General features: G+C 40.4%; 2 protein-coding genes across 3 annotated transcripts in view; both read right to left on the bottom strand.

The window, feature by feature from the left end:
* atg7 (ATG7 autophagy related 7 homolog (S. cerevisiae)) overlaps window positions 1–8289 on the bottom strand; it is an 85796-nt gene extending 77507 nt beyond the window's left edge. The window contains exons 1-5 of one of the 2 annotated variants that reach the window (XM_026220730.1): window positions 8242–8289; window positions 7230–7964; window positions 6348–6534; window positions 5383–5437; window positions 2153–2270 (exon numbers count right to left, since the gene is read on the bottom strand). In XM_026220730.1, the coding sequence (XP_026076515.1) occupies window positions 2153–2270; window positions 5383–5437; window positions 6348–6513 (339 nt within the window). In that variant the 5' untranslated portion in view covers window positions 6514–6534; window positions 7230–7964; window positions 8242–8289. Of the gene's footprint in view, window positions 1–2152; window positions 2271–5382; window positions 5438–6347; window positions 6535–7229; window positions 8010–8241 lie in introns of those variants that run through there. The other variant, XM_026220731.1, reaches the window with a different exon arrangement.
* A 2032-nt stretch (window positions 8290–10321) lies between these two features.
* LOC113054925 (histamine H1 receptor) lies at window positions 10322–13563 on the bottom strand. Its single transcript, XM_026220729.1, has 2 exons — window positions 13445–13563; window positions 10322–11969 (listed from the first exon to the last, which is right to left on the bottom strand). The coding sequence occupies exon 2, from the start codon at window positions 11908–11910 to the stop codon at window positions 10339–10341; it is 1572 nt and encodes a 523-aa protein (XP_026076514.1). The 5' UTR covers window positions 11911–11969; window positions 13445–13563; the 3' UTR covers window positions 10322–10338.
* Between the last annotated feature and the right edge of the window lie 1056 nt (window positions 13564–14619).

The raw sequence follows: 14619 nt of genomic DNA, 5'->3' as shown, positions 1-14619 counted from the left end.
GGTGCATTCCACTTCACATACCCAGCTGATGCACTTAAAGAAATAGTTCACCGAAAAACAAAACATGTTCTTATCCTAAGGCTATCCTAGATGTAGATGAGTTTGTTTCTTCATCAGATTTAGAGAAATGTAGCATTGCATCAGTGAGGGAAGTGTTATTATGGATTATAGACTCATATTTCAGTTAAAAACAACTTAAAGCTGGATGTGTTTCATCTTCTGTCTTCTCCAGATGTTCACTGATGGACTGGAGTGCTGTGGATTATTGTGCTGTTTTTATCAGCTGTTTGGCTCTCATTCTGACGGCACCCATTCACTGCGGAGCATCCACTGATGAGACACTGATGCAACGACACATTTCTACAAACCTGATGAAGAAACTAACTCTTCCACATCTGGGATAGTTTTGAGCAGATTTCCAGAGAATTTTCATTTTTAAGGGAACCATTACTGAAACCAAAAAAAAAAACCCCAAAGAATATTGTTTTAGCACAAACAAGTGTTTTTTTTTTTTTTTTTTACTAGGCCTTTTTGCAAAAGTCTGTGCTATTTAGTCATGGCAATTATCATTGTGTTATTACCATTTGCAGAAAGCAGGCAGTAAATAAAATTGTTTTACAGTTTTCCTGGAGGGCTAAAACACTATAACCAGGCTTTTGAACTAAAATTTCAAAATCATAATGCCATTTTTGAAAAAGCACACCCATTTTGCTGAACTACAAACATTGTTCCCCTGCTTTAACACGAGTCAGATTTGGTGAACTGTTACTGCTAAACTCAGCACAGTTTGAGCTCAGTTAGCACACAGATACCCACGTGGAAACACTAGGAGTCAAACGTTATCACACACCAATCACAACCTTCGCTGGATAAAGGGCCAAACGTCAGCTTACAGTTTTTCTCAGTGGCTTTGGTCCATTTCTCAAATCAGAAATAAAATTCTCAAAAAGCTCCACTATATTTAGTCAATGGTGCACATCATAAAAAGTGTTGATCTTTTGATCAAGTTGCTATTGCTTATTCATGCAACGGATTATGTTCATTTATCTGTGGTTTCCTACATTATCAGCTTCTATTGTCATGTTGCTCACAATGTATTATTTAGTTCTCTGAAATAGCTCAAAGGTCCATCTCACAGAATTTCAACTGGAAAACATCTATAGACAGAGGACCACACAAGAGTTACAAATTCTGACTGAGGACTTCCTAGTTTTTATTCTCAACTTTGTGCACAGATTTCTTTTTCTTTTCTATTTCACAATGACATTGTAATGTGTGTTTTATTCTTTTTTTTTTTCAGACCTCTAGTAAAAGTGTGAATCATATCCTATTCTTTTTCAATCAATATCCCACATACAGTAATGTGTACATCTGTACTTCCGAAATGGATATATGGCATACAGAAGTGCAGCCCAAACTATTGTCATAGTTTAAAACATAATAAATAAAACATTTGGGGAGTAGCAGACTTATTACCGCTTTTTGTAGTATTGTTTTGAATATATCTCATTAGTGTGTAAAACTGAGTGTGTTTTTGACTGTTTGTGTGTCATATCTGAGAGCAAAATTAGTTTTTTCAAGGAGATTGAGTTGTTTTGAGTGCAGAGCTTCATTTTGACCTGAATATAGGAAGTTTGGGGAACTGAGTTAGAAGTTATGGATTCGTGTTTACTGTTTTTGAGAATACGAGGCATAGTTTCAAGAAATGTGTTCAAGCAATTGAGGAAAACTGTAGGAATATTAGGAATAGCAGCAGTAATTTATCATAGATGGAAAAGGGTGTTCAGCATCTTAATACACTGTGAAAGAAATCGCATAATTCACTGGATCTCAATTCCAGTCGTCACGTACTGTACCAGCGCTCTGCACATTCTGCATGTGTCTCTTATCACTTCAGAGCTTTGTTCTATTCGACAGTGAGTGCCGTGAATGAATGTCCTGTAAACTTCCAGTCAATCAGAACACAGTTCATATACAGAGCTCTCTTCTAATGAGCTGATGATCTGAATCAGGTGTGTTAAACCAGACAGACATGTAATATCCGCAGAGCAGTGAGAACCACTGCCAGAATTCATTCAGCGGATCTATGCAGGCAGCCAGTGCAGATACACCATGTACACGCACAGTTAATGAGTGAATCAAAGCAGCGCACCTCACTGGCTGCTTGCTCCAGCAGCGCTCTCTTGTCGGTGGTTTTGAAGGCTTCTAATGTGTTGGTGTTGTAGAGAGTTCCAGAAGCTGGACAGCAGCGAGCAGGTGTGGCTCCATCACTGAAACAGCACAATCATTACACTACATCACTTGTATTTAGCTCACTATATGCATGATTCTGTTTTGTTATCTGTATTGTATACCTATTATTTTCATCATTTGCATCATGTTTAAAGGTGCTGTAGGGAACTTTTGCAAAAAAATATTTTTTACATATTTGTTAAACCTGTCATTATGTCCTGACAGTAGAATATGAGACAGATAATCTGTGAAAAAATCAAGCTCCTCTGGCTCCTCCCAGTGTCCTATTGCCATTTGCAGAAATACATCGCTCCCGGTAAAAAATAACCAATCAGAGCTGCGGTCCATAACTTTGTTTGTGTTCAAAATGTAGAAAAATGTATATAATAAGCGAGTACACCATGAATCCATTTTCCAAACCGTGTTTTTAGCTTGTAATAGTGCTTTTAACTATTTTAGATTGCTTCGGGGTACCGCGGCGGAGTAACCCAGTACTTTTGTGATTCTTCATAGACATAAACAGAGAGAAGTAGTTCCAGCTACGATGTTCTTCCGCAAGACGCAAGCAGTTCTGTTTATTAACCGCTAGAGCGTCAAAAGTTCCCTACCGCAGCTTTAACAAGCTAGCTCTTCAACCAGGAAATGTTGATTGGCTAACCATAATAGCTTAACCTCCTACGGTTTATGGTAAAATCACTGTAATGTACAGCTGTGAGTGGCTTACTATTTTTATACAATGTGCAACATGCCAAAAGAAATCCAATACACATTACAAAAAGAAAAGGAAAATCCTTCCATGTCCTCGTTAATTTAGACATTCCATACACCTGCGCTTTCCCAGTTATCCTGAGTTTAAAACCCCAGTCTATTGGGTTCATATTCGTGAGAGATTATTTGTCTACCCGTGTGTGTCCTGTGTTCCTGTTTACCCCTTTGGATTATTGAAATTAAAAGAAGAGTTTTGTGTATTCTGTGTTTCCTCGTTCCTCACAACACATATATTGTGACAGAATCTCCGACCTAAAACAGTTACCTCTGTTTGTCTACCCTCCGTTAGTTTCAGTTTCTTATTCTCAGTGTTTTCTTTATGTTGTGTTTTATGGATCCCCTCCTTCTCCCCGAATTCCTCCTCCTCCTGCTGAAACAGGAAGGATGATCTCTCGAGGACCATACCAGACAGTTTCTGTTATTAGCTCTGGACTTTCTATGATGTGAGCCTGAACACTGAGTGTGGAGCATTGTGTCCGAAGATGGCCCTCGGGAGGAGTTCGCTGCCTTTGTGGAATGAACTCTGGCGAGAAACGGGTCGCCTCTTACCATCTGCCCTGTGGAGGATCTCACCGGATCCACCCCCGACCCAGAGCCCAGCCCACCATCTCCCCACGGGACGGAGCATACGCCCGAGCCCAGAGCCCAACCCATCAGACCAGGTGCGAGGGGTGGTGACAGTCCGCCCCCTGCACAGTGGTTATGGAACGCCAAAATAAGGAGATGGATCTTATAGACTGAACTGCCCCCTCTCCTCTCTACGTTGTCTCTGCTGGTCCCGTCCAAGGGGGCTTCCGATTCTCCAGTACCTGTTCCTCCAAAATGCCTGCCCTTCCACCCGCCTCCTCCACCACTGTAATCTGGCAGGCCCTCTGCTCGCCCTCAGCCCAACATCTGTGTAGTGTGAGCCCTGCAGGACGGTCATCCTCCAGCGTCACTGTGGTGGGAGTCTCTCTCACTTTAGCCTCTGGCCTCCGAGGCCCAGACTCCACCGTCAACAATCGATCCATCAGCTCCACCGGGCTCCCTCGTCCCACCAGCTCTGCCTTGGTTGGGCATCAACCCGCCATCACCTCTGGACTCCTCTCCACTGGCTGCAGCTAGTCTCTCCGTCCCTCCAGCTCCATCAGGCTTCTTCATCCCCTCGGCTCCACCTTGCTCCTCAGTTGTTCTGGTGCCGTCACGGATCTCTGGATCTCTGCCTTGGTTGCCAAAGCCCTCTCCTCCACCCTGGCCCACCATATCCTCTGCATCCCCCAGGCTCATTGGCTCTCCATCTCCACCTCTGGTTCCTCCTCCACCTGCTCCAGCGCTGTTGGTTGGCCCCCTGGAGTCGGTGGCCATTCGTACTCGATGGCTGGACTCCACTCCACTGTAGGCTCCACTTTGGGCCGTCATCATGGATGTGGCCTGGTTCCTGGTGTGACACCGGATGTTATGAGGACACGCCTTCCAGAGGGGGGGGTTATGTCAGTGTTGTGGACTTGACCTATTAATCTTAGTTCCTGTTTTCCTGATTTGGTCATGTTTCCTGTGCCTGACGTTATGTTCATTCCAGGTATTCCCCGTCTGTTTTGATTTATCCCAGGTGTGTCTTTTTTCCCCCTCGTCTTGTTTAGTGTTTAAATAGGGGTTCCTGTCTTTAGTCTAGCGTCTGGTATTACTTGTCATCCCTGTGTGCTACATGTGGCTCCCTGCTTTGTCAATTAAACTCCTTGGATCTGGTCTTCTTGTTCCTGCACTGTAGCAGCCCGTGACGAGGTGTAGGTGTGTGTATATTTATTATGTTTATGTATAAACACAAAGACATGCATGTATACATTTTAAGTTATGTTTATATATTAAATATTTATATATAAAACAAATTATATTATTTTTTTTTTTTAAATATATACTTTGTGTGTGCTTTTATATATACATAATAAATGTGCAGAGTTCACAAACATATATTTTGTGTATTATTGGTTTATATTCATCGTTTGACAGCACTAATGTAATGCACTTGTCCCCTATGCCTTTTGCAGAGCTCTTTGAAGCGAATGATTGGAAAGTGCCCTGTTTTTACGACTTGAAGAGATCTATCTGTTTTCTAATGCCAGCATGTTTTCTTCTCTTTCTTGGAGAAAAGCAGCATGTGTGCAGATGGTTGCAGGGGCTCAGACGTAACCCCCTCATCACTTCTGCAGATAGCTGCGCCGTGTGGTCAGCACAGTTACTCAACCCTCATAAATGGAAAATTAATTCTACTGAAACGATCCTTGAGGATTTATCTGGCAGGAAGAAATCATTAATTTCACAAGTAACAGACGTGATATTGGGGCCATTATCCAAGGCTTTCAGAATAACCAACTGCATTACATGGTTTTATTACAGGATACTTACACATCAAATGCACTGAACTCCAGTGTCAAGCGTGTCGGCAAGCCAACGGGATCACCTGCGATTTATAATAAAGCATTCGCATTAAATTACAGCTTAAAGGTGGATAAAGTATCCTCAGACATTTTCATTTTCATTATTAATGAATCATTGGTGACATACACCAGAAAGAAGAGTATTGCCACAAAGGCATCTATAAATAAACACTTTAGTTTCTGCATAACATCCAAGAGAAAGTGCCAGTTTATGAAGATGTTAGGATGGCACACTTCTATACTGCTCTCTTAATATTTCAGCAGTATGCATGTATTTTGCAGACAGTATGTGCAAGTTTTGCATGCATGTCTCCTACATTTGACAAATAACATTCTGGACAGCAACACTAGCACACTACAGTCTGCATACTGCAGAGACATACTACAAATACTACAGAGATATTCTCTTAATATTTCACACAGAATGTACTGCGCGACAGAAACTGTCACGGTTGTGTCATTGTTTCAGTTTTCCCTCATGTGTCTGATTCGTTATCTCGCTCTAAGATTAATAAATGCTTAAAAAATATGCCTCATCATTAGTTCAGTGTTTCAAACAGCAGTATGGTGAAGTGTTGTCACATTACTCCACTACATTCTGATATAAAAAGCAATCTACATCCAGTTATCCGGAAATTAAATTGGATATTAAAATTTAATTTGAGGGGGGGGGGGATGTCTTCACTTTTGTCTACGCGAAGAATGACATACAGTAGATCTTAAAACTTGAATTACTTATGTGCAAATTCAACCGCAGTATTTACATATAGACATTCAATAAGACTGAAAATAGCAGTTGATATTTAAAAAGACAAATGTGATTCACTTGGTCTCTAATCATCGAGTTTCTTTCATTTTCAGGATCTAAGCAATCTGTTCTGACAGAAGCCTAGCACTTGTCATCTCTCTCATCAACACATTCTCCAGTCTCACCGTTATAGTAGTAGCCTTTGATGTGTTTGGGACTCTCGTCTAAGCGGAAGTCGTTGAGCTTCTTCTGGGTGAGCTGATGCCAGAATCCTGCCTCCAGGGCACTGCAGAAGGGGGCGAACTGCAGCTTTGGGGCGGCTGCGCCTCTCTCCATCGACTGGGCTTCCATCAGGACTGATGCGTTTGATTCCTTATGACACAGAACAGAAGATCAAACTAATCCCATGAGACGACTGTATACAGCCACTGAGCATTTCCACTGAACCTTTAGCACAATAAATGTGGTATAAAAACAAATGTTTTGCCTTGAAAAAAAATATATATATAATAGCATTATTTATTTGGTCAAATCACTTAAGTGCAAGATTATAATTTCTAGTGACAGCTAGCCAAGAGATATTTTAATCTTTTGATATTTCAAAATAAAATAACAATGAAATGCATATATATATTTAATAATGTAGTCTTCAAATATATTTCTCAGTGCTGATAGCCTGATAATATTTTCTTATAATAACGATTACATTTCTTGTTCGATTGGATTTGGGGAAGTTGGTTAGTTTTAAAGTAGTAGTTCCCCTTTCCCACTTGAACAAGCTTGAATGTTTTTTATGTAATATTTCACTAAGCTGACAAAACGTCTATACAACTGATTATGTCTTGTCGATGTAATTAAAGTAAAAACTGCGCTCTCTAGTATTGTGGTTTTATTGAGACTACTTCGGTAAAACCATGGAGTCTGTGCCACTGTGATCGTGTTTGTGTTTTAAGCACCCTACAGTAAAAGCCACCACATTAGAAATGTGATCTGTGCCGATTATAGCCACGTAAATGACAAACAGAGTCAGAGCAACATTAAACACATTTGATAGAAACATCACTTACCAGACGAGCACTTCCTGGTTGATGTCATATGACCACGGTCAGCTTGCACGCATGCGCAGTCGGTTTGTTTTGGTACGGAACAAAGCTAGCGCTTCACAAATTACTTTTACAAATTATACTTTTTACAAATTACAAATTATTTTAATGAGAAACAAGAGCATGCAGAATGTAAGTTAAGGTGCCGTTTTCGCTGGTGCCACGACTAGTTCATGCTTTAAATGTAATATTTTAACAATTAAAAGACTGTATAATCTTAATCGGTGTTAGCATACACGCTTTTCATAGAAATGTTTTAAAGCATCATATTGTCCTGCTTCTGTAAACAGTGCTGGCAAATATCGTTAACCATCCGCAAACCAACGCTTTATATGGGTGTCGAGTCCCCTTTTGCTGTGTAATAGTCCCCCAAAAAATCTTAAGGTGCCAAAACCATCGAATAAAAGACAAAAACCCAAAACAAGAGGAAAACACAGACAATTAGACAAGAAAATACTGATAAAAATCTATAAACGCTGTTCCTTTTCATTTTAACTGTCCGATGAATCGGTTGATATGTCGAGTCGGGTGCCGTGCACAGCAGATGGGCGATAGTTAAGTTACTAACTTAACTTGAAAATCCAGACTTCTGCTTTAGAGACAAGACCTTTACAAAAGCTTTCACTGAGCTGTGGAGTCGGTCGAGATGAGCAGCATTCCTTCAGCATCAGCCTCTGTAGAGACCTGCACTGGGACGTCCTGTGTGCACAATAAGATCTGCAACTAGCATGACTCAACAACTTACACACAGATCCAGATTTAATACAATCAATCATGTTTATAGTGGGCTAATGCACGTGCAGTTGTCAGTCAGGTACTGTAAGTGGCATCACAAATAAACAATAAAAATATGTAAGTGTCAGAGTGTATGCTTCAATAATAAACACTCACATGCTAGCATGTTAAGCTATATGTCTATTTTTCAACTGTAAATAAACAAAATATCATAATATATTAACAATAGATCATAACAAACCTGTTAAGTCTCCCCAGATACCTGCACTAACAGAAAGGGAAGTGATGTAATCTCCTCCCACAGGAATTACATTAATATTGCATAAACACAAGTTCATATAAACTAGTCACATTTAAAATGACCATTTTAATAAATTTACAGATCAAATAACCCATTTTACTGAATTCATGTACATGGTTTAGTAAAAATGTGTTGAATGATATTTCTGCTTTTAAACTGTTACATTTTCCCCTGTGGCTTCTAACACAATAACTGTATGTGAAAAATCTCTTTTTTACAGTTTGTTCAGAAGTTTAAAGATATTTCCATATTCTACTTGTTTGGAGTATAGCTATTCTAGCCTTAAACTATTTGTTTATGCAAAAAAAATGAATTAAAATGTAACAGAGATAAGTTGAAAGCTGTATTTTCAATCTGAAGCATCTACTCCCTAAACATGCATTTAGAGAACACATTGATGTATCTGTTTACTTCTGTTTATTCCTTAAATTGTCCATACTTGGTCTTAAAAAGGCATTTCAAATGCATTAAAAAAGCCACCTGCAAAAACCCTGTTAAAGTAAAACATCTAAAGCATGTTGTCATGTAAACCAGTGGTTTTCAATGTGAGTCATATGCCACAACATACTTCTGTGTTTATTTGAACCCCTTAAGAAAACCATCTATTTGAGTCTGGTTATAGCACGAATGGCATTTTTGTTCAACCAAGCACCCAATCACTTTGGTTTCACAGAAAGTGACAGGCACTAATTGAGGACTGACAATGCAGACTGTTAGAAGAAAAGGAGAATTAAATGAGACTAAGCAATGCACTGCAGTAGTATTATTTATAATAAAATAGCTTTTTCATAACAGGAAGTCTTTGTAGTCTGTTTCATCATCTCATCACTGCACAGGCGTGTAAAATGCAGTATTTTTGAAATGGTTACCAGCATTCTTCTCTATAATGTTTATTGCTTTTTTAATGTGATGTAGTGGCAGTATGAAACAACATTTTTTGTCTTGTTTTCACATGACCTCAATGTTGCATTGTTCATCACCAGAGGCGTCCAGTTACTGCTGATAAGAGGACACATCTGAATGTTTGTGAGATGGCTTCATCTTAGCCGATTCTGAAGGAAGCATAGATGAATCCTTCACTAATATCCTATAATGAAAGATGGTGTCTGAAAGTCATTTCGTGTGTTTTTGACCAACCTTTTCCACTTCTGATCTTATTTCTAGCAAGTAATGAATATTTTCGTGATTAAGCTCATTCATTAAAGCTTCCTGCTGCCTCAGAAGTCTGTCCAGTCATTCTGAATTTGCAGGCAGCTAAGCAACAGCCTAAGCTTTCAGACACAGTCATTAGGTGTAGAAATGTGCTCGAAATCCAATTCTGTGTTTTAATGTCTTCACATTTCACAGTTTAATCAATGTCACAGATTATACGTTTATTTAAATCACGGTTCCTCTTTTATTTTATTTTTTATATGAAAAGCAAAGATCAGGTGAAATGTACTGCACAGTAAATCATCCAGGGGTTTAATGTATACAGACAATTTGTAGAATATACACCACTGCTTTCAAAACTACAACGTCGCGTCCACTGTAAACACACTGGAGTATCATACACCCAGGATTTCAATGTTCAGCTCAACCTGTGTGTACGTGGCATTTCCCAGCTCTCGGCAGACAATGTGCATTCCCTGATGTCCAAACTCATATTTAATATATATGCACCACACATGCTACTTCTAATCAATGCCAGGGCTTTTTTTTAAATGTTCTGCATTAAACACACCAAACCCAGGTTGTCCTGAATGTACATCACCCACAATAGCAAAGATTCAGGTGTCAGTGTGATTTGGTTTTTCTAAAATACAGCCAGTTTTAAAACACTCTGAATAAATCTATCATATAATCTGATGCAGATTGTAGACGTGTCAAACTGACACCAGGCAGCAAATAATACAGTTGCTCTGTACTTACAAGATCTCAGATGCCCAAAAACAACACAAGCATGGCAGATGCGCAGAACTACCAAAGTACAAACATGTCACAAGAACTGCTTCAGAAAACACTAATTGAGCAGACAGGCAGTTTTTCTCCTAAACTTTATCTGTTAATATGAAATATCTTTTTGAACACCCTTTTGAAGTTCTCATTGCACAGCGGGTATATGAAGGGATTCAGGGTGGAGTTGATGTACCCAAGCCAAATTGTGAACATGTGAAGGTCATGATGGACACAGGTCTCACACAAAGCCATGACCATGAAGGTGATGAAGTACGGGATCCAGCACACCATGAAGACGCCAATGATGAAGCCGAGCTGCCTGGCGGCTTTCCGCTCCTTCCGGATGCGCATGCTGTGGATGCTCTGCTTGGACTGTTCACAGAGCTTCTGCCACGTCTGTTTGACCGGGTGTGTGTCCAGCGGAGGGCTGTTCTCAGCCCAGGGCGACGGCGGGGTCGCTGGAGTGCTGTGATTGCAGTGAACATCCACAGTCGGTGCATTCTCACAACTGTTACCGACAGAGTTTGGCACTAACACGTTACAGTTGTTCGCATTCATGAAGGTTTTGGGCTGAGGGTCATTCTCGGACTGCAGGAAGGCGAGAGATAATGGCGGCGGGCCTTCGGCAACAGTTTCCCCATCGTCGCTCTGAAATGAAATCTCGTTGGAGTCTTGCACGCTCTTTCTCATGCGCTTCGAAAGGCTGAACATCGGTTTCTTCTTGTAGCAGCTCTTCCTCTCGGTCTCAGTCAAGGAATCGGTATTGTCCTCGTTATTGTCCCTCGAGTTGTAAGCCTGCTCCAAACTGTACTGATCCAGCAGGCCCTCGTTTTGAGAATACGCTTGTGAAGCCAGACTCTCTCTCTCCGAGGCTTTGGTTATCTGCAGCTGCATGCCGTTCTGTAACGTGTCGTCTGTTTCTGTTTTCACCATCGGACCGGCAAAGTTCTCCCACTCTCTGTAATGATCGCGGACTGCGATGAAAATCTGCGAGTAGAACAGAAGCATGAGGAAGGAGGGAATGTAGAAGTTGAGGATGGCGGTCAGAACTTTGAACCAGGTCACGAAGCGGAAGTCCGTGTCGCACTGGTTCTCCATCTCTGGCTTCCTGTCGACCTGAGCGAACATCCTCCAGCCCAGGATGGGAACGATCCAGGTCATGGAGAGCAGCCACGCGCTACAAATCAGCAGCGTCGCTCTACCACGTGTCCGATACTTCAAATAATGTAAGGGATGGCGTACGGAGCGGTACCTGTCCAAGCAAAGGATGAACAAGCTGAAAATGGAGGCCGTGCTCGCCACATAGTCCATGACCAGCCAGAACTGGCAAATAACGCGACCCAGTTTCCACTCGTCCTCAAGAAGGTAGACCAGATTCAAGGGCATGACTGTCGCCCCGACAATGAGGTCCGCTATCGAGAGGCTGACGATGTACAGGTTCCCCACCGTGTGTAAAGTCCGTTCCTTTCTAACGGCAAAAAGCACCAGCAGGTTCATGATGACGGTCAGAAGGGACAGTGTGCCGAGCAGAACGCCCAGCACCGCATTGCTCATGTGATGGTGGAAGGGAGCGGACGCGTTCAGAAGACTTGTGACGTTGGGTTCGGAACGTTCCTGAAGAATTCTTTTTCCTTGGCTGTTTGTCGCGGTGAGTATCGTAGTCATCTCCATTGAGCAGTCCAAAGTGTCACATGATGGGTTTTAAAATTCATATCCACGTAATGGAGTTTCTGAAAAACAAAACCCGAGAGAATGCATCACACTGAATTCTTGTGCACTTATTGATGTGTGACTCACGACAGTGAATGGAGACATCCATATTTCCGATGTTGCTCAGTCAGTCCACATGTCTGAAATGTCATGGTCTTACGACAGCACAGACGCAAGCAGGTTTGTTAAGAACACCATGGTCAGAAGATATGTGAGACACACATTGTCCTGTTGCTAAGAGAGACGGTTACTATCCATGCTTGACCATAAATAAGAGCCTAAACATTAATAAACCCTTGTCTGTGTCTGGTCTAGCCTCTCGTCTCAGGTCTTAGCCTCTCTGTCACCGGTGTAGTTCTACCTGTCTGTATAAGTGTATTATGTAGTCAGGGCACTACATAACAATTATCACAAATGTGATATTTTCCCCCTTTTTTTATACATTCAAATATCGGGGGTGTTGTTCAATTGATTTGTAATATGTCCAATTTGGATGAGAAAAAAAAATGTATGCAACCATAATGCATGCATAATGCACAGTGTGACTTAGGTGCCTTGCCTATGGGGTAGAGAGGAAATCTGTTTTATAATTGTCCCTATAATTGTTCCCTGTCATTTCATAGCCTCATAACTTTATACACAAAAAGCTAAATTCTGCAGAATTTCCAAGCTGCTTTGAATAGGAATGAATCCTTTGATAAAAACAGCAACAGAGATTATTATTGATCTATTTTCTGTTCCATACATACTTATATGCCTTAAGAAGACAGATGCATATCTGAATCACGTTTATGCTGCTCTTTGGAACTTGATTGCTTCTGTATTCTGTTGTTTTATGGAAAAAAAGACTACCTGAGTTAGAATAAAGAAAGACGAAGGGGTTTGGTGAGTGATAAAATGACCTTTATGTCACGGTAATGTGAATCGAAGACTTCTTTTGCTACAAGTTAACGTTCACAATTTAACATCGTTGCAACGTTCACTTGTTGTGTTTCTGAGGAATGACCAAGGAAGGAATGGCCACATATACGTATACACATTAAAGCTGTTATACACATATACTTGGACCAAATGTTTATGGATTAAGGTTTACAGCATTGCACTCAGGTTTTGTACATTCTCCAAACAGATTTGTAATCATTTCTCCACGCGTAATGTGGAGAAACCCAAGCGAGTGATACACTTCGACGCGCCGACTTTATGGTGTCAAACTTACTCGCGTTAATCCGAAGAGTTGTGCGTAAAATCTCTTGCCTTTTACTGACAGATCGCTTTGGCTTTTATTCCTGGATGAAGATCGCTGAGAGGATAACGACGGATGTTGATCGCGGAGAGCGCGCTTCAGTCACCTGTGGAAGGACTGTCATCTGTGCGAGGGGTCTGTCCACCAGTCACAGAGCTAATGTTAGTCACTTTAAACTGATGTAATGATTCTCTTCAGTGACATCTATTTAGTTCTGAATGTGATTAGATTAGAATCCTAGCGGAAACTTACCCTTCCGACTTTCAGCAAACTCCCAGCAGGATGATGTTATCTCCACAGATCTGATGTACATTTCGAGTGAACCGGACGCTGACGGATGATTTACTGCTCTGAAACTCTCTCTCTCTCTCTCTCTCTCTCTCTCTCTCTCTCTCTCTCTCTCTCTCTCTCTCTCTCTCTCTCTCTCTCTCTCACACACACACACACACACACACACACACACTTCAATGGGTTTACATGATTGCCAGAACATCTCATTAATCCAAACAAACAAAATGTGGTATCACTATATAATAACTCTATTTAATAAGCCAGAGATAAGCATTATATATAATGTGAATATATGAAAAGATATGAATGCAAACCAAGTTTTCATTAATATATGAATTGTATTTTAAGAAATCTATTGTCTTAAAAATCTTAAACCTAATCAGTTGTTCCTAGTCAAAAAAGGCAGTTTTTTTTTTCTAAATATCAAATACTGTTTATAAATATCAAAATAACGCAAAATGTTTTTTTTTTTTTAAATCTCTCTCTTTATGTCAATTTGTTTTCTTTAGTTGGTGACAAATGAAATGATGACAAAATGTTAATACCATCCCTTTTTGGAATGTTCTGGCCATATTCACATTAAAACTAAGCACATCAAATGTGCAAGTGAACTTTTCCCCAAAGAACATATAAAGTCATGTGCTAATGTGAATTATTGACACCTCATGGCTTGAGATGTTCCTTTGGGAGTGTCTACTCAATGAATACATGCAAATTCATGTCAAGGTAGTATTTAATGCTTAAAAGAGACCTATTTATCTTTCATTTCTGACTGTAGTGTGTATTGTAATATTTTTACTTAATCACTTACCCCCATGTCGTTCCAAACCCGTAAAAGCTTTGTTCTTCTTCAGAACACAATTACAGATATTTTGTCTTTCATTCTGGACCTTGACTGTTATTTATTTGGCAGTCAACAATCACAAGCCTCTTGGTTTTCATCTGAAATATCTTAAATTGTATTCTGAAGACGAGCAAAGCTTTTACGGGGTTTGCAATGACATGGGGATAAGTGATTAATTACAAAATGTTCATTTTGGGGTGGAATATCCCTTTAAGTGAGAGCAATAGAGCAAAGGCTTCATGGGCTAGTGTATGTTATAATTGTGCAATCTTGTGATAGTACAACCTTGATT

Source organism: Carassius auratus, chromosome 36 (genome assembly GCF_003368295.1).
Source record: "Carassius auratus strain Wakin chromosome 36, ASM336829v1, whole genome shotgun sequence".
Taxonomy (NCBI): Eukaryota; Metazoa; Chordata; class Actinopteri; order Cypriniformes; family Cyprinidae; genus Carassius; species Carassius auratus.
This window is presented reverse-complemented; position numbering and strand designations above follow the sequence as displayed.